The 23,116-nt window shown below is 49.3% G+C and overlaps 2 protein-coding genes across 4 annotated transcripts in view; one reads left to right on the plus strand and one right to left on the minus strand.

Annotated features, from left to right (window-relative positions):
- UBE3B (ubiquitin protein ligase E3B) overlaps window positions 1–5,789 on the minus strand; it is a 30,896-nt gene extending 25,107 nt beyond the window's left edge. For 2 of the 3 annotated variants that reach the window (XM_090062361.1, XM_090062362.1), the window contains exons 1-7: window positions 5,487–5,789; window positions 5,276–5,396; window positions 3,623–3,682; window positions 3,148–3,252; window positions 2,954–3,050; window positions 2,280–2,365; window positions 1,776–1,858 (exon numbers count right to left, since the gene is read on the minus strand). In XM_090062361.1, the coding sequence (XP_089918487.1) occupies window positions 1,776–1,858; window positions 2,280–2,365; window positions 2,954–3,050; window positions 3,148–3,252; window positions 3,623–3,682; window positions 5,276–5,396; window positions 5,487–5,647 (713 nt within the window). In that variant the 5' untranslated portion in view covers window positions 5,648–5,789. The other variant, XM_090062363.1, reaches the window with a different exon arrangement.
- Window positions 5,768–23,100, plus strand: KCTD10 (potassium channel tetramerization domain containing 10). Its single transcript, XM_090062366.1, has 7 exons — window positions 5,768–5,903; window positions 8,106–8,319; window positions 14,086–14,255; window positions 15,625–15,711; window positions 16,340–16,392; window positions 17,101–17,296; window positions 17,921–23,100. Exons 1-7 carry the CDS (start codon window positions 5,901–5,903, stop codon window positions 18,137–18,139), a joined length of 942 nt encoding a protein of 313 aa, XP_089918492.1. The 5' UTR covers window positions 5,768–5,900; the 3' UTR covers window positions 18,140–23,100.
- The last annotated feature ends 16 nt before the right edge of the window (window positions 23,101–23,116 follow it).

The raw sequence follows: 23,116 nt of genomic DNA on the forward strand, positions 1-23,116 counted from the left end.
CAGGATGAGCCCAGCCAGAGCAGCAGGGGCTCAACTGCACTTTCCCCCTACCTGTGCTGGTCAGTCCCGAGCGGCGCACAGTTCCGCTGCTGCTTCTCCTGGCTGGTGCCGACCGGGCTGGGCTCCTCCCGTCCCCAGCAGCACGTGGGAAGCCAGCTTCAGCTGCATGCTGCTCCGGATGGGACAGACCCATCCGGGTCAGCACCAGCCAGCAGAAGTGGTGGTGGAGCCCTGTGCCACTTGGGACTGACCAGCGCAGGTAGGGGGAAAGTGCAGCTGAGTCCCTGCTGCTCCGGCTGGGTTCATCCTGAGGTTCATTTAATGTTTGTAAAATGCTTGGAGAGCCCCACAGATGCACTGCATAGAAATGCAAAATATATTTTGACTTATTTGGTTGGCACCTTGGGCTGAGATTTTCAAAGCTGAGTCAAAAGGCCAACTTCCATTAAAATGAATGTGATTTAGAGGGCTCCAAATCTTTTATGACAACGTTGTAACACGCCTGTCTACCCCTTTTTGCAAATCTCAGCCATAGTTTGGAAGCTCAGCCAGAGAACATAAAAGCTTCTGAACATGAGAGCATAAAGAGTGCCATGCTTGGTCAGCCTCATGCTCCATCTAGCTCAGTATCCTGTCCTGAACAGTGGCAGAGGTGGATGCTATAGAGGGAGAGTTTTGAACTGGTTAGACCCATTTCATTGTCACTTCCTGCAACTTCATTGGTGTCAAAGGTCATGTGACATCACTTCCTGATGTGATACCACTTCCTATGAGGTCTCTGAATATGGCTCACTGGCCCACTGGGTGATAAAAAGTTCGTGATCCAGCCCCACATTCAAACAGGTTGGACAACCCTGCACTAAAGGGTTTCACAAGGGGCACCTGATCTATTCTCTTTAAAGAGACGAGATTTAAAAGAAACAACTTATTCGGCTTACAGGACAATTTAGCAACAGCCATCATGACCCCAGGGAATCAACAAAAGCCAGACACAGGGCACAGAGAAAGTCTTACTCATCAACGTTGCTTTTACACAATACCGCCAGATCTCCAAAGAGCATTGTGGGTATTTACTGAATTATGACATAACTTGGAAGCCAGTAAGTAGTATCCATTTTACTCAGGCAGAGATCAAGTGACCCAAGCAAGGCCATGCCGCAAATCACTGGGACGTCATGGACTGGAAGCTGCACCGTTCAGGCTAGGCTGAATGTCAGAAATGCAGAAGTCAGTCTGTCCTAAAGCCCCACTATCAACATTGACTTGGGAAAGACTTTAGGGTCACTCCTTGGGATTCAAGACAAGTTTTGGAGACCCAGGATGGGATTCTGGGCTTGCTTTGCTTTGAGATAGGCTAAGACTCTGCTCGTTTTGGGGACAGAATTGGCACCTATCTATTGTGTTGGGAGTGCAATGGTGACTGCTTGTATCCACATTTGTGTAAGGAAAGGCATACCTACAATTCATTTGGGCAATGAAAATTATACCAGAGAGGAGTGATCCATCACACCCCTGTCCACTTCACAGAGATACAGCACTCAGAGCTGATACACTGCACTGTAAAACTGACCAGAACTAAAATTATAAAGGCTCTGAAGTTAAGAGTACAGAGTGGGAAAAAAAAATAGAGCCTTGTGCCTGAAGCAGCTTTCTGTGCCTATATGGTGCACCCAGAGACAAAGGAAAAGTAAGAAACCAACAGACTGAGATTATTTCAGTTGTACAGACATGCAACTTTGGTCCCACACCATCCCCAGCTGCTTTTGTTGCCTTACCGCAATGCGAGAGAAAAGATCGCAGTTAAAGAGCCTTTGGACAGGGACGGTCTGGATCTTGCCAAGCCATTTGTTAGCAAAATCTGAAAAGAAAATAGTAACACTTGTTAGAGAAAGAACCCAAGTGCATTCTTGAAGGACACGGTCACTTTCAAGAGATGCCAAATGGAATCAGAGAGGGGGTATTGCTTAATACCAAGTCACAGGGCTGGATCAGTGGGCTTTCTGGTAAAGGGACCAGCAGAACAGAGAAACCCCATTCAAAGAGGCTGCAATATTTGCATGCTGCCTGCCCTGTCTCACAATGAGGTATGCATCATATGGAATTTAAACACTGCTGAGCGAAACAAGGAGAGGGTGAAATTTTGTGTTGCTGACTGTAAGTACCAAGTCCCTGCCACACTGTGCCCAAGCCAAGCATGGGACGATACACCTTGAGAATCAAAGAACTTAAAGGCAGAAAGTAGCACAGGAACTGGCAAAGCAGGTAAATCTCAGACAAACCTGCAGCACAGAGTAGAATCCCTTTTGATTGAGGTGTCCCATGATATTTGCACAGATGTGGTTCATGGCAGGGCGCAGGGTTTCTCCTGTGAAGACAAAATGATATTCTTTGTAATTAATGTTACAACTGAACTGTTCGTGTACCTGCATGTGTGAATTAGAACAAGTTTTCATTGACCTTGTCATTCCTCCACGCATTGCAATGCTGTACAGCATGCCAGTGTTAACAGCTTCTTAGAATGTTTTAGATGGTGAAATGGACCCCTAAAAACATGCTTTGGATTTTTCAACAGCTTTACGTCAGCCTCTCAAAGACTTATTTGCAGATAACCTTTACAGGTGTACTATGCAGCAAGTACTTTCAACCAAATTCCAGAGCGGTCAAAGTCAACACAGCTTTACATCAAAGAAGTTTTTGATCCACACAGTGGAGCAATTAGAAGAGAGATGTAACCACTGACTGCACTATTATGATGAGGGGAAATCTCTGATCCACAGCATGGATTTTTATTGTGTGTTTTCAGGTACCATAAGCACACAACAGATAATGGATCTCTGCAGGGAACAAAATGAAAAACAATCTTTCTTTCTACAGTCGAGCAAACTGGGAGACTTTAAAACAAAGAGAAAGCAGCATGGTTTGAGTACAGGGTATGGAAAACAGCCATACAAACCTTTTCCCCTAAGTATTTTCCATGTGGAGGTGTCTGTGAAGGTGACCAGCATTGTGAGGTGCAAATTGACCAATTTGGAGTCTTGTAAGATGTCCGGCTAGAACAATAAAAATCCCAGCAGTAAAAGACAAATCTCCAGCACCAAGCCACAGAACCACTAGGCACCTATAGCTGAAAGGAAGGAAAGATCTTACCTTCAACTGCTTGAGAAACTCGCAGCAAAACCACAGAATGTCTTTGATCTGTTTGATCCATAAGAGTGTAAGATCCTTAGAAAGTGCTAGGGACACATACCACACCTACAGGTGAGGAAGACAGGATTAGTTATGGGTGGCAAATTCTTCTGTGTCACTGTTTAACCAAAATAAAACCAGGAAACTGCACATTAAAACCACTTCCACCGTCCACACTGATTCCAGCACTGGACCAGAGTTACTCCCTTCTCTTTAACCCAATTCATGCCTTATAAGATGTTCCACGGGCACAAATTCCTTTCTGACCCTCATGGGTCCGTCTTGCTAGCTTTGCCCGAGTGTCAGTCAGCATGATGTTAAATGATGAAATGTTTAACCCAGATGTTTCCCACCCTCTTATTTTTTTACATAGCAATCATCTTTAAGCACAAAAATTTCACTCAAAACCCCACCCTACACAATTCAACCTGCTGACCTTGGGTTCATTCTCAACATCCATGCTATTAAGGATACAGCGGCACAACTTTTCAATCCTCTGTAAAGAGAGAAAAAGAGAGAGAGATAAATAAGAGCTTATTCCCACAATGACACTTGAGAGTTATCTGGGACAAAAACAGCCCAAACCCGCCTGAGTGCAGCAGCCAGTTTCTGCCAATCTTCATTGCTGATTTCTTCAGGACTTGCTTGTACCATTGTAGGTGTGCCAGAGCCTCTGCCACTCTAGATGTGCCAATATAGCTGTATTGGCAGACACCTCAGCGGGGGTGTGGTGTGTATTGACAGTAGGAGTTTTCTCCCACATGGCTAAGCCTACTGTACCTAAGGCAAGCTACACTGACAAAAGCACTCTTCTGTCACTGCAGCTGCATCTGCAGCAAGCCATAGTTCTGCTGGGAGACAACAGAGGGTGAATCTTTCCCCTAGCCAGCAACCCTGTGCTAAGAAAAATCTTCACTGGATACATGGGATAGCTTAGATCACAGGTTTGGATTAAAACACGTACCTCACACATACAAACTACACGATGAGGCTTGCAGTCACACAAGTCAACAAGGGCATTTGAAGTAGCATATTTTACTTGCATACAAAGCGGATAAGGACAGAACTTGCTTCACTGCGTGACACAGCACCTTCCCTATTTTTTGGTTGTTGATAACCACCATGTAGATAATGAAGTGCATAAACCCTTTAAATCCATATAAACTCTGGACACCACAGTTTACTCTGCAATTTAATTGTAGCCTGGTTAATTGCATAATAATTATGCAATTGGATGAAAGCGAGCAGAAGACTTCAAGTTCAAAGCTTCTAAAACAGCCCTGCCTGAAGGGCCGAGGTCGTGCCCATTTCTGTACGGAGACACCAGGTTAGGAGCTTTAATGAGATGTCCATACTTTAGCACAGCCTGTTCGAGTAGCTAATGGGCACTGTTTACGCTGAGTTCAGGCAAGTGCACACTCAGGATACACACATAACCCGTCTTAAGTGCTGTGCACTTAAATAGAAAAGAGCAGAGATTGCTTGGGGAAAAAGCAACCAAGAGCCAGCAACAAGAGTCGATCAGATCGCTCTTGGCCTTTTATATCCAGAGGGCTTTTTTCCTAACAAGCCCTCACCGTTCCCCCGGGAGGCATGTACTTCCCCTGTTCTCATTTTACAAACAGAATAACATCAGCTGAGACAGTTTTTTGGTTCAAATTTGTATCTTTTACCAGACCCACTTGGGTTGATGTTGATCCACTGCCTTCTCCAACAGGGTCTAATAGAAGATATCAGCTGGAACCAAAAGCCTGCCTGTCATACAGACCAATAGGGCCGACCCCAAAAGAAAACTCCCAGACATCAGCTGAAATATTAAGGCAGAGGCGGCTCAGGGGCTTACTCAGCTCTTGCCCCTAACCCGCGTCCCAGGCAGGCACCAAAACACCTCATCCCGCAGCCCCGCAGCAGGCAGGATTTCTCATCCACGAGTCCTGCCCTGCGAGACCCGACGTCTCCTCACTCCATGAAGCCGCGAGGCACCAAAGATCGTCCCGCGGGCGCACCACGGCTCGTCCGCGCTGGGCTGGGCCCGCCGGCCGGCTCCACGTTTCGCACGGACGAACCCAGGGCAGAGCAACCGCCTCACCTCTTTGTCCTCTTGAAGCGTGAACACAAACAGCAACTTCCGGGCGGTCCTGAAGACGGACAGCGCGCTTCGTTTGCTCGCCCCGGGCTCGCTGGCCACAAAGAAGTCATCCACTTCTCTCCTGGGGACAGAGGGGGGAACCAAACAGCGGGTGAAACCCCCCGGCGAGGCGGCGCGTGCCCGGGGCGCGGCGGGGGGCGGCTTTTCACACCTGATCTCTCTCTGCAGCCGGCAGCGGCACAGGAACCGCCGGGTCAGGGCCTGGATCTGCACGGCAGCCCGCTCCCGCTCCTTCAGCCCCCGGCGCTCCTCCCGGGCCTGCCGCGCCTTGTCCAGGAACTGCGCTCGGGACGACTGGCTCGCGCTGAACATGGTCGCGGCCCGGCGGAAGGGGACGCGCGGGGAGCTCGGGGGCCCCTGAGGGAGACCCTTCCCCGTGGGGCGGCGCCCCGCACTCAGCGCTCCGCCGGCCGCGCGACCCCGCGCGCAAGTTCCGGCCCCCGCCTACGCACCCCGCGCGGGGAAGGGTTTCGAGGGAGGACCCGGAAGTGACGCGAGAGAGGGGCGGAAGTGGCCCCGCCCCGGCTGCTTCCGGCCTGGCTGAAGCGCTGTGTCGGGGCTGTTCATGGTGAGCGCGGGGCGACCTCGCGGGGTGTTACTACGGCAACGGCCCCTCCCCCGGTAACGGGGTGTGGGGCGGGGTGTGGGACTTGAGGGAGAAGGGGAGATGTGGGACACGGGAGAAAGGGGTGTTGCTACGGCAACGGGACCCTCTGGTAACGGGGGGGTGGGCAGGGTGTGGGACATGAGGGAGAAGGGTTTTGGGATATGGCGGTGGGGGAAGGGGGGAATGTGTGGGATATGGGGGGGCAGTGGGGTGAGGCCAGACCCCCCCCCCCCCCCCGCACTCAGCAGCCGAGTTAATAAGACCCCCTCACAAAACTGGGACATTTCCCAGCCCAGCCAGACTCCCCGGGGCTCGGTGCCCGGGTGGTCTCTTTTAATTGGACCTGCTGTTCTGGGGCCGGGCAAGCGTTCTCATCCCGGATCGGCTTCCTCAGCTCTCGTTGGAGGCCAGAGGGAGGTGGCAGCGCAGCAGAAAGCTCGCCTGCCTCTATCCCGACAGCATCGCAAGAAGGATCTCCCTCGGATCCTCGCCTCGTTTCCAGACTGCTGCAGCTACGTCGCTCTTCCAATGCAGAAGAGAGACACAGCTGCTTGATGTAGACTCAGAGGCCTCTGGAGCTGCCAGTCCAGAGTCCTGCCTCAGCGAGGAGGCCACGAAGGCCGTGTCCAAGAGTACTTGGGCAAACGAGATACAGAGCAGGGACAAGAGCAACGGCACAGATTCAGAACGAGTGCAGCCACATGGGGCACCGAGCAGAGCACACTGCACAGCAGCCGCTGGCCCTGGAACACGTCTGAGCAGCCAGCGGAAGCTGCCCAGAGACGTAAATGGACCAGGGCCAGGAAGGCAGCCCCACAATCCCTGGGGGTCTACCCCAGCCAGAGCCTAGTCAGGTAGACTAGGAGGAGGTGGATCAGGAGGTCTCAGGACTTGGTCCCTTGGGGCTGTGGATGGGGAGAGCGTACACAAACAGGTGTGGGGAGTAAGGCAGCCAGAACTTTGGCAGGATGTCCAGGCTAGACAGCGAAGGGGCTGCAGCCTCGTGCACTCCAGGTAGGGGGGCACCAAGGTTTCCCTTTTCTGGGGGAAGGGGCAAACTGTGCCAGATTTATGGAGCTGCCACCACAGGTGTGTAAGAGCCTAGTACTCATAGGCTAGATGAACTATGGGTCTGACCCAGGGCTTGGGCCCTGCTACACATTCAAAGGAAAGCTGGGTAGAAACCAGTGATAAGAGTTATTACACATTCTCAAGCACTCACTTGGTAGCTAGTTGGCTCTTTTTATAGCTAGTCAGGCATTTTTATCATGTGATCATGACCTCACACATGTGGTTCATCTCAATTTATTTCACAGTTTACCAGTTCATTATATAATATATGCGATCCATAGAAGGGACCTTTGGTGCACAAGGATCACAGCCATAGGCCCATGAAGAACCGGTTATCCCCTCTGTTCATATAGGGGACTATTAAGTGGGCCTCAACAGATGTGTTGGGACAGCTAAAGCAGTTACAGGGACAGGAGTGGGTTGTTGAAGACAGGACTGTTTGATGTGCCCAAGGGGTCGTGGGGTTAGGCCAAACTATAATCCTCCCTTAAAGGGAGGCCGGGGGGACACATTGACTAAATACAGGGGACAAATAACAAGAAAACAGGGAAGGGAGCAAGGTTCACGGGCTAATAACAAGGAATCTGGAAGGCGCACGCTGGACAGCACCCACTCCCCCCCACCCGAGTGAATTAAAGGAGCCTGTGGACGCCAACCAGTGAAATTGCCCAGAGAGGATCCTAGGCTAGATGAACCATTGGTCTGATGCAGTATTGCTCTGCTTATGTTCTTCTGTTTAAGGCCAAGAAGCTAGACAGTACTTTGCAAAAGGCACTAGCAAGAATCATGCCCTCCTTCCTCTGGGATTATGACCCACTGACTTAGGAACAGCAGTTGCTCAAGGGTGAGGCTTAGTGCTAAGAGCTGGAGACAGATCCAAGTTTGCTGCCAGCTTTACAAGCTTAGGCAGGGCAGTGATTCTTGGGACTTTAGTTTCTGCATTTGTAAAACAAAGAGCCAGCAAGTTTCAGGCACCACGTGCTCCCTGGCAGGGCTGTACAACAGCAGCATAGTGCTGGTACTTGTCTAAGAAAGGCAGGAGCAGCAAGTTGCGCTGCACGCTGGGTCTAATGGGTCACCCCTTTGTTGCAGGAAGAGATGTCGGGAGAAAGCGTGGTGAGCTCAACAGTGCCAGCAGCTGCCACCCGCACCACCTCTTTCAAAGGGTCCAGTCCCAGTTCCAAGTATGTGAAGCTGAACGTAGGCGGTGCTCTCTACTACACTACAATGCAGACCCTGACCAAGCAGGACACCATGCTCAAAGCTATGTTCAGTGGCCGCATGGAGGTTCTTACCGACAGTGAAGGTAAAGAGACAGCTGTTCACGTTGCTGACAGCCATGTGTGTCATCTTTTCTAGGGATAACAGAACTTAATTTGGCACAAGCATTAGGAAGTGAATCCATCATAGTCTCAGAGAAATCTTTGGCTAATTTTGACTGTGGTTAACAGTCTGTACCTCTGAGAAAAGACAGAAAACTGGCTTCATAGAAAGTTGCAACTTTCCCTTTCTCCCCATTATTCAGAGGACAGTAAAGTCCCATGGTCCTAGTCAAGCACCATTGTTCCAACTTCTAATCTACTCTTAAGTACTTCAGTTCTGTGGAAAAGTGCTATGTTGTGGCTAGAACAAGGGATTAAGAGCCAGAATTTGCTTTTTTAGTTCAATTCCCAAACATTAATTGACGTGTCTAATTTCTTCTCCTTTTTCTTACGAGGCTAAGAAAACTTACCTGTTGAAGGCTGTGAACCTTGGTATGGGTAAATCCCTTCTGAGATCCTTGGATGAAAGGGTGCTGTCAGGGGCAGACAGGTATTTCAGGCAGATGACCACTACTGAGTTTTTGCAAGCCTCAAGGGCCTCATGACGGGCAGCCAGGGGCAGTTTAATATTTTCTAAATTTTTAGGGGCCCCATGGGCTGGATAGAATGGCCTGGTGGGCTGCATTTTTCCCACCCCTGCGTAACTTCATCTTACGTGCAAGGGTATTTATTTTTGGATTCTAGAAAAGAAACCAGGGAAGCAGTAGGACGTGGCATTCGGCTTACTGACAGCAGCGTGCTTACTAATGCACGTAGACCAGAGCAGCCAAGCAAAAACCTGCAATTAATCTGTAGAAAAGCTGGTGAAGGAGTCTCTCTCTCTTTAGATGGGTTTGATTATAGAGAACCTGGAATGTGCATAATTGTGCTTTTTCAAAAGACTGTTCTTCAAACTGACTTACTTTCTTCTGAAATGTACCTGCACCAACCTTACTAAAGCTTGCTTTTTTTTTTTTTTGGTTAGATGTATTAATTAATTTAGGCTGCAAAGTTTGTTAATAGCTGTTCAGAATATAAGGCCCCATCTTATATCAGCCTTCCCAAATTTAGGAGTATCACTGTTTGCCATTCCAAAAACAGTTTTCTCTTTGGGTGTTGCAATTTTGCGCACACACTGGCCACATCTACACAAGATGGCGACTGTGCAGTAGCTTGTTACTGTTGTACAGTAGCATTGCGTGGCGCAAAGTAATGAGCTCCTGCGCAGTCAGCATCACCTAAAAGCCGTTCAGTGATGCTACTGCACAGTAACTCTGGTTACTGTGGAATCATTTAGTACTTGTGTCTGCAGTCTCCTGTAGATGTGGCCTCAGACTGTTTTCTAGTTTGCACGTTTGGACTGATGGTCTTTATCCATAGTTTATTAGCGGACTGATCTTAGGAGCTTTCAACCTCTATTCCGCTGGTGAATATATTTATGTTTGAACATGTCATTTCAACTGGTCCAAAGCCTAGTACACCTTGGCCAGAAGATTTCAACCTGGGTTATCAGTGCAAAGACTTCTCACATTTAGAGCTGGTGAGAAGTGAGCAGTAGTTTTGACAGCGCCTTCATAACATTCTCCTGTGAGAGGTGGTGGTGAATTCATGGATAACTTGTGAGAGGGGCAAATATCATTTAATTTAGAAATTGCTATTTTAGATAGAGTGCTTACCTCTATGCAGCCAGGAAAACAAGTTTCAGTTTTTACATAGTGTTTTTGTAAGTTTTCAGGTATTGAGTAGAATGAATGCTAAAGCATGTTGCCTGGTCATTAATAATCAGATGTCTCTGGAGTGGGACATAGCGAGAGTTTAATGGTACAGAACATTGCTCAGAAGCTTTAGGATAGGGACTGAGGAATCCCCTTTCCCATGGGCAGCACAGAGACATCGTAGGTGAGTAGGTGGGCTATAACTATCCAAATTAGCTACAATTATTGCAGAGTCTCATGGAAGTTTACTTACCGTGGGGCTGTTATTACCATTCTTCTGAGAGACTCTATGAAGCAACACAACTGCCAGCACCACAGCGGAGCGGTGATTCAGTACGGATTGTGCAGAAAGAATGCCACCTACTCAACCACTTTCACTTAGGAGACAATACAATACTGCAACGTACCAAGCACGGTACAGCAATCTAGTCGTTCTGCAGCAGTGGTGAGGATTTCAGCAGTAACAAGTGTAATGCTGCACTGAAAGAACCAAGATAATAGCAATGTTTGGCACTTCCATCTTGCTGTGCAAATGCTATTTCCCCAGGTCTCTCAGGGAGAACGCCTTACGTGTATTACAGATGAAGAAACATACCCAGAAGCTAAGTTTCTTGCCAAAGGGCAGGGTGATATGAATAACACTTGGGACTTGATTTAAATAGCTGCTTGCACTGCTCACTTGCTGATAAATGGCATCAGATGCATGGTGTCAGTGCAGAATGCTAATACCGTGTGTCCTTAGAATTTGGACTTGGCTTTTCTGTGAAGGGACACATTCACTTTCCTATCAGGGCAGGAGTTGAAATTGATATCATTAAGAGGAGCATAAAGATGACTTGAAGTGTACTAAGTTTTGGCTGTAAGATTTGTGAATCTCAGTCCTGTTGTGAAAATGCCTCATTTGCTAGTTGGCACTCGCGTTTTACTGGGACCTTAACACTACTTATTTTATATTTCATGCTGCAGTAGTTCATACTTTTATCTTCCCTTGAATTTCCACTCCCTGGAATTTCTTGGGAGTATATTTGGAAATCAGGACAATAGCAACAGAGCTATAAAGGAAGGCACTCTTATCTGAAAGCTTTCGAAATATTTGTATTTGGTCACACCCAAACTGGTACAAATAAGTGGGTTTCCAGGAAGAGCAGCTCAACTTGAAGAATGTGGAAAGAATGAGGGAACTTATTTAAACAAGCTGTGGTATCTTTCACATGGAAAATCCTCTTGTTTCTTTGGCTCTCATTGCCATCACTTAGGCTCTTCCCTTACCTAAATAGAAATATACTTCTCAGCCCACAGGAGAAACTGCCCCCATTCTCTGGCTGTGCTTGGCAGATGCTTCCATTTAGTTGGCAGGTTTGGTTGCAACCATGACAAAACTGCATCTTACTGCTGTGGCAGGGTAGAAGAAAGGCTCTTTGTGGGATCATGCTCTCTCCTCCCAGAGTTCTCCAGTGAAACTACTTAGTCCCCTGTGTGTCATCCCCCCTGCCAGCCTTTTGCACAGCATTTGAGAGAAAATATTTAGCCTCATCTACTTTAAGAAAGAGCACTCCAGGTCTCTTGCCTTCAATGCCACGGTGCTACTTGTTCAGCCTTGGCCAGAAGGTGTAACTTGCTTTGGTTTCAGTATGTGGGTGCCATCTTCGTAGAGCAGATTAAATTCTCATCTTTCTTAACAGTGTAGCATATCTTTATTATACCATCTGGGGATATTAAGCCCTGCCTGGAGTGGATGCATCCACAGGCATTTTTGAATTACAGTCATTAAAACTCAGCTGTAAAGGGCTACCAGTGAAATCTGCTTTTCCAGTTCTGCCTAGGTCAGACCGAGTGGCAGTTGGCCCCCTTCTTATGGGTTAGTCATTGCCTTTAGGCTGTGTGTTGAAGCTAGCTGGACAGAGCAGAAGCTCTTGTGAAGTCACTCTGGTGGGGTTGCTGTCTATCTTGAAGCTTTCTCTGTATTTGGCACTGGAAACTCTCTCTCACCCTCCCTCCCACTGTTTGGGGGCATAGGGAAGTTAGCACTCCTCCAGGCTGCTGGGAGGAAAAACCACCACAGAAGTTGGCATACCCAGTCTGCAGGAGGCATCACAGTCAGCTGGGAACTGAGGAGGTTTGGGATCCTAGTCCTATGCTCAGGACATGCCCCTTTTCTGTCCCTAGATGCTTGTGTTACCAGTTGTTTAGCCCACTGTAGCTCTGGGCTTTGGGTAGATGACACCTTTGTTTACTGCTTTGTTTTATGCACTCTTCCCCCTTTCGGTGGCATACCACCACTTGAGGTATCTCTGCACAGGACAAAGATCCTCACTTCTGCTGCAGCCAGATATTGTGTTTATTGTAGTGTAGATGGCAGTGCTCCAAGACAACATGTTCTTTCATCCTTTCATTGGTTTGCGACAAGTCTACATTTCCATCCTGGCTCCCTGCAGCCCCTATGGACCCAGACCCTGACCTCAGTCTTACATCTACATTAATAGCTGTGGAGGAAAAATGCATGGAAGAGTCCTGTTGGAGTCTTACTAATTAGCTGAACAGCAGGCAAAGCTTATGCTGCACCCAAAGCATTACCCAAGTAAATCAGGGTTTACTTGTAATTCCACTCATTTAAAACATCCGGTGTGCATTTTCCCTGCTTTCCCTTATTTGTCCAAAATATGAATCCTTTCCCACAAGTATTTCCTTAGTGCATTCCTGAGTCCAAGCCCATAAAAGGCTTTTTTGGTAGTTTGTGGAAACTTGAGCCTCCAGATTGCATAACACCTTTCAGGGTTCATTTGGTCCAGTTCAGGAGAGGCCTGGGTATTAGAGGTGAAACACTGACACACTGTTCACAGACTTACACAAGGAAAAACACTCTGGTTCGTGCTGGAACTCTTCTCATCTCCATTAGTACTCCTGGCAAATACTGCTACAAAGCGTTCTTGTCAGCATGAGAGCGCCTTTCATCTCTCACCTATGGGAATTTTAGAAACGGGCTGCTGGTAGTTAGTTCAATGCCGCTCTTCTGGTTCAATGCTGTTTGGACACTGGAATGGGGATGAAAGGGATACAGCCCAAAATGTGGAGCATCTGCTAGTTGGTTTTCTCCTTCCTCTTCAGCCTTCATACGTGGGGGAGGGGTTCATTTCAACCCACATCTTCCCATGCTGCTGTTAAAAGTAAAGCTAGGGCAGCAGTCAAGCAGTCCCCCAAGTGTCTGGGCATGGAGTAGGCAAAGCACTTCTTCAGCATCCAGGCATGGGGCAAGAAATGCATGTTAATCTGTGTTGTGGGAGGGGGAGTCTGTCGCAGAACAACACACAATTCCAGTTGGCTTAACCATTCATCAGTGCTCCTGAAGCAGGGAAGCTGTAGGCCACCAGAAACCTGGGTCCAGGAGCTGTGATGGGGCACCAGGAGTTCAGACTCCCAGGTTTCTTTTCCTGTGTCCATTCTTGACTAGCCATAGCTTCCACAGGCTCCATCCAGCTGGTGAGTCTTCTCGTCTGCCCCATTCAGGTATCTTCTCAGCCGCAACCGTACAAAGTTGTCCTGGTAGCTGTTTCTGTGGGAGGTGGCATGCTGGGTGGGGAGGGGAGCAGGCGAACAGCTCCACAAATGGAGGCAGGATTCCAGGGGAAGGAATGTGTGGATACCACAGAAGAAACAGATCCCAGCTGCTTGGTTTGAGGCAAGCAGCTACTGAAGTTGTCACTATTTCAGTTTTAGCCATTCACTTGTGGCTGGGGAGCTGAAGGAAACAAAGTGAGCTTCCTGCCTCCCCCTACACGCACACTTAAATGAGTGTGGGAGATGCAGACAGAGCAGATTCCCTGTGCAAGTGCAGCCTGCTGCTGGGCTGGTTGCCAGCTTGGGCAGAGAGCTGGGATTCTGGAGTTAGTCACCCCGCAGCCTCCAGTGCAAGCCCCATGTGAGACCCTCCTGTCCATCACGCTGCAGCACATTGTGCCTACATCCTAGCCAGCTGACTTCGTGGGCCAAGGAGGGTGAGGATTTTGCCAAGCTTTCCCTTCCTCCTCTCCAGCTGTGCCCCACTTTGTCTCTTCCCAGGCTGGATTCTGATCGACCGCTGCGGGAAGCACTTCGGAACCATCTTAAACTATCTGCGTGATGGAGCCGTGCCACTTCCTGAGAGCCGCAGAGAGATTGAAGAGCTGCTGGCTGAGGCCAAGTACTACCTGGTCCAGGGTTTGGTGGATGAGTGCCAGGCCGCCCTGCAGGTAGGTGTCAGCCTCCTTACTACGGGGCTAGTGAGGAGTCCTGGCATCAGCCTCAGCTGCTTGGAGGCTCAGTCCCCTCCACCTGTTCCATCAGGCCCCCTTCCTAGGTGGGTGGTGCTGAGGGAAACTGGCTGCTCACTTGGGACCATTAATGCTTCCAAGTCCATGTTCCAATCCTCTGTTGACTGAGCTTGTCCACATGGCAGGGTGCTACTTGGCTGTATAGTACATGGCTCCTCTCCCATGTGCAAAGGTGGCTGGACTTGTCATCGCTGTATCACTTTTCCACATAGCGCTGGGTCCTCAGAAGGTATATCCATGCTAGGAAATAATGTATTGATCCTGGCAGGCTGAAAGAAAAAGCACATGGAGAAGGGAGCAGTGGAAGGGGAGGCGGATGGTGGTATCCTCTCTCAGGAGTGGTTGCTATTTTGAGCTTATGGCATTGAAGTGTTGTAGCAGCAGACTGGATACAGGAGGAGAGAAATACACAGTCTGTGCTCTATAGGTGGGTGAGGAGCATTGAGGGACATTTAAAATGCTCAGATGTTAGCTGGGCAGAACCCCTCTGTCTTGTGTACGTGAAAGAAACGCCACTGACTTGCATCCTCCCAATATGGAGGAGCCCTGAGCAGACCCACAAACTACCAGTTATGTCTCTTGACAGCACCACCCGCTTTCTGTAATGGAGACCCAGCATAAGCTAACAGCTGCTCCCACTCTTCTCCAGCTCCTGGCTGGGTGTGCGCAGGCCGACTGGTCACAGGGCTGGGTTTCTGTCTCTGCTTCAGGGTATTCATGATCCCTCACTGTCCTCTTCATGTCTTGCATGAAGAGGCCTGGTTTTCAGCCTTCTGTCACCTGTATCTCCAGCATCATCCAGAGCAGAAGAAGATGGTGGCATAAGATTTATATTGCGTGGCCGCATGTCTCAACTGCAGGATGACTCTGTTAAATGCAGAGCAGACAAGCCCTCCCAACCCTCCCCGCAGCAGTTATACTGCGGAAAAAGAAAATGTCAACAGGCTAGAAAAACTCACGTAAATGAAAGAGAAGTCATGACACATGACCCCAGAAGCCAGCTTCGTAATCACAGGTAGATAGAACCCATGAATTAACGTGGTTCTGGGCATAAGGCCCAGTTTCCCAAAGATACCACAGCAGTCTCTCTTACGGCTCCTCCCCTCAGTGGGCAGGGTTGAGATGGGAAGCAGCAGGTAGTGCCCCCATACCCTGTTGTGTCTACGGAGAGGCAGGCCACTGCCAAGCTCCAGGAGATGACGAGCCACTGCTCTGGCTAACAGCAGGCTTCAGGATGGAGGAGGGCCCTGACATCAGTTTCTTCTCATTGCTGGCTTTGTCTCAGCAGAACAAAGACGCGTACGAGCCCTTCTGCAAGGTGCCAGTCATCACATCTTCCAAGGAAGAGCAGAAACTCATAGCAACTTCTAATAAGGTAAGGAGGCATGGGCTGGGCCATGTCCCTGCGGTGGGGGCTGCGGGCGGGGGGGCTCTCCCTCAGCATTACCAGGCACTCTGGAGCACAGTAGTTTAATTCCACAACGATACGTGCTCAGCTTGAACGCTCCACATAAATCAGATATCAGATGCAACTAAGCTAGGTCTAAACAAAATAAAGGGAGTGCAGAGGGCAGGCTGATGTAAGGGTTCCGTAACGGGATATTTCAGAGCCTTTCATCTGCTTTACCAGCCCAGGCTGGGAGGGGCTGGCACTTACCTCAGACAGAATGAGTTGGCAGCTCCCGTTTCTAGTAGCTGATCACCACGCTGCTCCTGGCAAAGGTGGAAAGGACAGCAGAGAATGAATTCTGACTCGGTCCTCCCAGCAGGGAAGCCCTCTCCAGGCCTGATAAGAGATGCCTGTTGGGAAAGCTCTTGCTGTCCCTATCTTGGGGATGAACAGAAACCTGCTTGAAGGGTTGTTACTTGAGCACCTTTCCCCAGCAAAATGTCACAGCACTGAACTCACCTCACAGCACACACATCTTTCTCCGAGTAGACCCCCAGCTGTACTGTAACTGTAGCCAATTAAAAATTGCTCTAACCATGCTTTCTCTCTGCAGCCAGCAGTGAAGTTGCTGTATAACAGAAGTAACAACAAATATTCCTACACCAGGTAAAGTCTCCTGACTTCAACTGTACCAACCATTTCCACTGGGATTTTTAAAAAAGTGTAAAATCAGATTCACAGAGCAGCAGTTGCCTTCCCTTTGCTCAGAGCCAGCCAACAGTATTATTAATGGGCAGTGACTGCTTTTTCCTCCCCACGTACTTCATGGATTCACTGCTAACTAGTTTAAGAGGGAGTGACCGTTCCCCAGTTAAAAGCTACTGACATCATATAGTTTAATTGGGAACCAGCTGCCTCTAGTACACTCTGGTGTTGACTTGTGTCCTCCATAGACCATTCACCACCATCATGAGACCTGGCAGAGCCCTTTGACCCCTGGCTAGCTGCCAACATGCTTCTGAACGAGGCAGTTTTATAACAGCTGATAAAACAGTCGGGGTTGGTCTTGTATTTGTCCATATCGGACTCATGTCACGTGTCAGTCACAGCCCAGCAAATGCCCAGCTTGAGCTGAAAAAACATTTTAATTAGGATGATGGCTTTTCATACATAAGTACAGTGTCCTTTAGCAATATTACGCAGAACCCCTGAAGGCCAGCCTTCAGCAGGAGGCTTTCCTCTGGTCCTAGGGGCATGTCATTCACTACCGCATGATAGCCCTAGAAGCAGACCTTTAGGCATCCACAACCATTAATTACCCTGAATCCTCCTTTCTGCCTGGACTCTCATTGAGGCTGTTTTGGTGTTACACAGCAATTCTGATGACAATATGCTGAAGAACATTGAGCTGTTCGATAAGCTGTCCTTGCGGTTTAATGGGAGAGTCCTTTTCATAAAGGATGTGATTGGAGATGAAATTTGCTGCTGGTCTTTCTACGGACAGGGGCGGAAGATTGCTGAAGTCTGCTGCACTTCCATCGTTTACGCTACTGAGAAGAAACAGACAAAGGTAGGCAGGAAACTCACTAGCACTCCCTAGCAGCTGACCTCCACTATCCTCAGACTGGCCCACGGCCTTCTGGTTTGAGGACTCTCTTTAATAGCCTAGTCTCCCTGGACCATCACAATGTCTGGTAAAAGGGAGAGGATATAAAACAGGACAATCAAACCTACCACTGTTCTTTGGGGAAGGGATTTTAGTTTGTAGTGGCTTGCACAACGGGGTCCTGATCTACCACAGAGCAGATAGACTGATCTCTGAGCCCAGTCATTCACTCACTGTTTTAAGGTTCCTGTGTAGAGAATTTATGAAAAGCAGTAGCCTTCCATTCACATAGGGGCTTACCTGTTCAGAGAGGATCCTGCTGCTGTCTGCCTCTTAGGCAGTAATGGCTCAGTTTGGGGGATACCAACTCTTGCATGCCTGAGGTGAAAGCCAGCAGAAGTTCAAACATAGCTGCTGAAAAGAGTTCCTCTTAACGTCTGACTTTTGCTGGATTTCACACTCAGTTCAAAGTACTGCCATCCCCAGAGCATGGAGAGGGAGAGAAAATGTCAGGGCTGAGCTGAAGTTCACACCAGCCAGCAAGGTGGATCTCACCTCTCCTAATCTCTGCCTGTTCTGGGTGTCCAGGTAGAGTTCCCCGAAGCTCGCATTTATGAAGAGACGCTGAATATTCTGCTCTATGAGTCTCAGGATGGCCGAGGCCCTGACAACGCCCTGCTGGAGGCCACGGGTGGGGCAGCAGGCCGCTCCCATCACCTGGACGAGGATGAAGAGCGGGAGCGTATCGAGCGCGTGCGGAGGATCCACATCAAGCGCCCCGATGACCGGGCGCATCTCCATCAGTGAGCTGAGGGACAGGTGCAGACTGCATGGCTCCGTTTGCACAGCTGTAGCCTGATCTGCGACGGAACCAGGTGTTTTATTTATGTTCAGTGAAATCTGCGGGTTCCATTTTGTAATGGGAGGAGATGGCCGGGGGGTGTTTAACAGGATGTAATTCTGTTAGAGAAATGAGGCATCGGGCACATGATCAGCCTGGTAATGCCGTATCGGAGCACTTGGAAAATGCCTGTAAATTCATAGCACTCTTTTCTACTGTCTCATATTTAGGAAGGGAGTGACTCCCTTCTGCTCTTAGTATTTATTCTGCACTTTTCCCTGGGATTTTCAAAACGGCAGCCCACCTCTCTACAGGCTCCACGTTTGTCCTAGCCCCAGAGCCTAATATACAGGAGCAATGCAGCTCTCCTCCACAGTAAAGCTAACCCAACTGCTTTGCTCTAAGGTGTCCTTCTGGCTGGACCCTTAAGGCAACAAGGCAGCGGGCTAGTAGCCCCAGAGGGCATCAGCCTTTCAGTTCCATATTCTAGAGAATCCACCTGCTCGCTGTGGTACTGCTTTAGAACCAAAGCTGGCTGGCAGGTTCCAGCAAGCACGTGTAGGGACTCTGCTGTTAAGTACTGAGAGCTAATCTGTCTAACAAGCAACTGAAAAGCTGGCCAAGGCACAGCATAGCTTCTCTTTTAAACCTGACACAGTGGTTCTGTGAAGCTGGTGCCATAGCGGGTAGTGGAGAACCCTCAACTTTCCTGTAGCTGCAGTTAAAGGATGCAGGCTGTTTAAACTCCTCGGTGAGGGGAGGGTTTGAGGAACAAGCTATACTTTACCGTCTTGCCTTAGGTGTCCGTTGTATCGGCCAGAGCTGGTCACTGCTAGATGCTTTCCCCCTCTTGACCTCAGAGCGGAGTTTGCATGTTCATGCTAGGCCACTGCTTCCCCACCTACTCCCAGCTCAACCGCAAAGGCTTCTTCCCACAGCTGCCCTGGGCAGAGCTGCAGCATGGACTGCCAGCCCAGCAGGAGCCTCTCAAACTGGAGAGACTCCCCTTGGGAAGTGGTGTAGAAGCCCCTTTCAGTGTCTTGTGGACCATGTGCAGTTATTCCTAGTCAGTCCAAATCTACTGGGAAGCAGCAGCTGTGTGAGGGGGACAGAGCTGAAATCCTGTGTATAGAATACTGTATAGATCTAGTTTTCTAAGATTGCTCTTCTACTGCAAATGAATATTTTATCTACCTCCTAGTCTCTTGTTGCCTATTATGGAGTCAAGTAGCAATTGTAGTGAAATCTCATGTATTATTCAGAGGAGTTGGAAATTGAGGGATAAGAATAGGATTATAATGGCACCTACTGCTTCAGAGCTCAAAGCCAGTCCCTACTGGGCACGGGGGCCAGACCTTCTACGGAGGAAGATCAATAGACATCTGCCTCTTGTAGAGTCTTTCACCAGAAAGATGTAGTGCTGACCTCTGGAGACAGGGATCTGGACTAGATAGACCACAGAGCTGATGCAGTGCAGCACTTCCTCCCACCTTGTTCCCCTGTAACCTGGTTAGCAGGAGGTTTGATGAAAGCAAGGGTCATACAGCGAGATAAGGGTGCACTTGGTTCCAGCAGAGTTAGTCATGAAGTGATATGTTAGCATTTGAAATACCAAAGGCAGCGCTCACCAGCTGGCATCACCACAGAAATCCTTAAATGGTCCCGCCCGCACACAGAGAGTAAGCATTCAGCCTTCTCTGTGATGGGTGGTACAGCTCCAGGCATAGGTTTAAAGAGTTTGCAGACCATTTCCATCAGCCAAAGAATTCAAGTGCTAAACCAATACTATCCTCCTGGCAGCTTTGTGTATAACATCTGTCTCGGTCCTTGTGCATCACTATAAGCAGTGTCTGAATTAGACATCGAAGTTCCTGTGACACAAACTAGTCTCAAAAACCAAGCAGAGTGAATTATAATCTAATTAAACTGCTTAGCATCGTGAGTTATCACTTTGTAACTTCCAGTCACAGGCTTCATTAAAGTGCAGTCATATCTGTGCCGTGTGTAATGCTGTAATAAGTCCCCAGAGAAGCCCTCACTCCTCACGGTAGATGGTTTGCTGCCAGTACAGCACGCATTCCCGATTTCTGGAAGTCGCAACGAAGGCCCTTTCCTTCTCCTGTCTCAGTTGGTCTCATTAAGTGAGATGCCATGAGATCATCCCATTTTATTTTTAGTCTTGTGCAGACAGAACCCCCCCATGCTCACGAACTTCAAGGTTGTGCATTTATCAGACTGCATGCTCCAAGCTGGGCTGTGTGTATGAGTCTGGTGTTTCCTCATTGGCCAAGCACGGAGCTCATGAACACAAAAAGGGGCCACAGTGTTTGCTGCTAGAGCTGATCAGGCATCAGCCTTGTGGCCACACAGCCTTCACGCACTAGATAAGCCACTGGCATGAAATCTGCCTTTGCACCTCACTCAGTGTCTTTGTCTTTGTCCCAGGCTGCTCACATCCCCACAGGACAGCAAATTCCTTCTCATCCAACAATGGGTGTATTTAACCAAAGTGTGCAATCAGCGTTTAGAGCAAGGACCAAACCCAGACTCCCACCACCTCCCATGTGAGTGCAGTAACCGCTGGCTCTGGGTCCATAACTTTCATCGTCTACTCTGGTACGGCTTCAAGAGGGGATGGAGAGTGCTGCCACCCTCACCACAGATAACCCAATGGTTAGGGCACCCCCACCCCCAGTGGGGATTCATCCTCCTCGGGCTGAGGCAGGAATAGAGCTCAAGGAGAGGCTAACAAGGAGGCCGCTGCTCTCTGCTCTGTTCTGGGAAACAGAAGCTGACGCTTACCTTCAGGAGAGGCGTCAGGGTCGGGATCCCAGGCCATCACCAGGAGGCAGGGCTGGGGCTTGTCCACAGTGCTGAGCATTGGCCAGCTCCAGGCAGCCACACCTGCAGCTTGCCAGCTGTGGCAGGTCCTGTTGCGAGGTACATGACTGCACGTGCACAGCATAGGTGCCTGGGCCCCCAGTGCAGGCCCCGGGCTTCCACTGCAGAGGCCAGGCACCTGCAACTTAGGCATTTCAACCCCTTAAGTGTTTCCCCTTTAAAGTTCCTACCTGTGGAGTCTTTAGGAAACAACAGCCTTGAGCTTCCTGCACTGCTTTCTTCTTCCGGCTCTTTTGATACTACTTCATGGCAACATAACGTCTCACCCTCCCAGGGAAACACTTTACTGCTGGTGTAGATCCTACACCAGGACCTGCACCAGCAGTAAACTAGGCTTCGCCAAGCCTAAAGGGTGAAGGCTTTTTCTGCAAGATAGGTTGCAAGTTAGAAGCAAGTGGTGAATTCCTGGGGGTTATTCAGTGCCTGCTTGTTGCTGCCTTAGCTGCACAGTACAGCCTGAGTGTCGTCTCCTGTCTGAGAGGAAACCTGCAACATTTGATTGCATCTGATAATGGAAAGGAATTGTGACTCAGTGCCTGTGCTGAAGGGTGCTGAAGAGCAGCCCCTGTTTGTAGTACAGGTCTGTTAGAAGGTAGAAGTTATAAAGAGCCTGGTGGGCCACAGCCTCGAACTCGGCTTGACCAGTTCAGCTGCTTATCCCAGCCTACAGTTGGTCAACAACACTGGTCAAAGCTGTCCCGAAGCCTCCAGCGGGGCCTAGCCTGAAGGACTGATCCTTCAGTTCTCCAAGTTAACCCCCTGACCCAGAACAGGAAGTGTCCGAGCCGCAGGACTCAACCTGACCCCAGCCTGCTTTGCTGTTTCCTCTGGCTTGTGCTCCAGCTTCACTCTCTGCTTGATCTGCCAGCATCTCGACCCTGCTTGCTCCCTGTCTGCGCTTTCTGCCTGATACCCTGGCTCCTGACTTGGCCTGTTCCTAGACCCTGTTCTCCGACTGACCTCCTGACCCAGCTTGTCCCTCCCCACCCTGGTCAGCACCTGGATTACCGAGTGTCCCCTGACTTGGATACCCACCACCTTGCATGGCAGTCTTGATTGCACACAACGAAGAATCATTTGGGCCAGGGTGGAAGACCAGCAGTCCATGTCCTTAGCTTGTACACGCAGCCTGAAGAGCAGGGCAGTGCCTTGCTGAACACAACACGTTACACACTGACAAGTCAGCTTTGGGCAGGTTTTGCTGCACTTGTGAACATTAGACCAGACTGCTGGTCTCGGATGTTTTCAGTGCCATCACGCAAAGCATCCTTGCTTTGATGTATTAAGTTGTACTTTCAGCAGCTGCCTCCCCGAGGTTTTGCCTCCATACTCACACAATGAATAGGCTGCAACACAACCAGGTCCTTTTTAGAGACTGTTGCCCCGTGCAACCTGAACACCTGGCAGCTGCAAAGGTGTGGCATTAAGAGCGAATGGAAACAGTCCCTCATGTCAGACCCAGGGTTGACACTTTTTCCTCCCCCTCCACCAGGCAGTAATACTGACAGCCAGCAAGTTCTGGGAAGGGTTTTTGTCTTTCGAGGTAAAGAGCAGCAGCTTACAAAGCTGCAGCTCAAAGTGCTTTCAGGATAATGTCTGCACAGTGCTGAGAAGTAGAAAGCGCAGCCCATGGAAACAGTTCTAAAGCAGTTGGCACCTGAGCTAGCTACAGATGGCTGCACAGAGCTCAGTGTAGGTGAGCTGCTCGCTTATCCACCCTGGGTCCTTGGCAGGCTGCTGTGTAGCTAGTTTTAAAGCTTGTGCGAGTTTGTCAGCTGCATTTGCACTGCTGCTTAGCCGCACCCTCAGTTTTTAATCTTAGCTCTTCGCCGCATCGCTCCATTCCACAGGTTAGGCCAAGTGTGGCACTAATGAATTCAGCTGGTACAATCGGACCTCTCCACTCTGCACAGCTGTGCACCAAGAGCTCATGCTCAAGTCCTGTGTACAGGTGGTGTTTGCAGTGTGGATTTTTCCATTCTTCTTTCGACTAGATGCAAAATAAATCAGAAACATTTCATATTTACCCCAGTGTGTCTCCT

This window comes from Crocodylus siamensis, chromosome 9, assembly GCF_052110815.1.
Source record: "Crocodylus siamensis isolate JL-2025a chromosome 9, ASM5211081v1, whole genome shotgun sequence".
In the NCBI taxonomy this organism is placed as follows: Eukaryota; Metazoa; Chordata; order Crocodylia; family Crocodylidae; genus Crocodylus; species Crocodylus siamensis.

What these genes read in the sequence shown, in the direction of transcription:
- KCTD10 (XM_090062366.1), top strand. An exon ending in GGTTCTTACCGACAGTGAAG is followed by an intron (nt 8,320 to 14,085) that starts GTAAAGAGACAG and finishes GTCTCTTCCCAG; the next exon opens with GCTGGATTCTGATCGACCGC. An exon ending in TCATAGCAACTTCTAATAAG is followed by an intron (nt 15,712 to 16,339) that starts GTAAGGAGGCAT and finishes TTCTCTCTGCAG; the next exon opens with CCAGCAGTGAAGTTGCTGTA.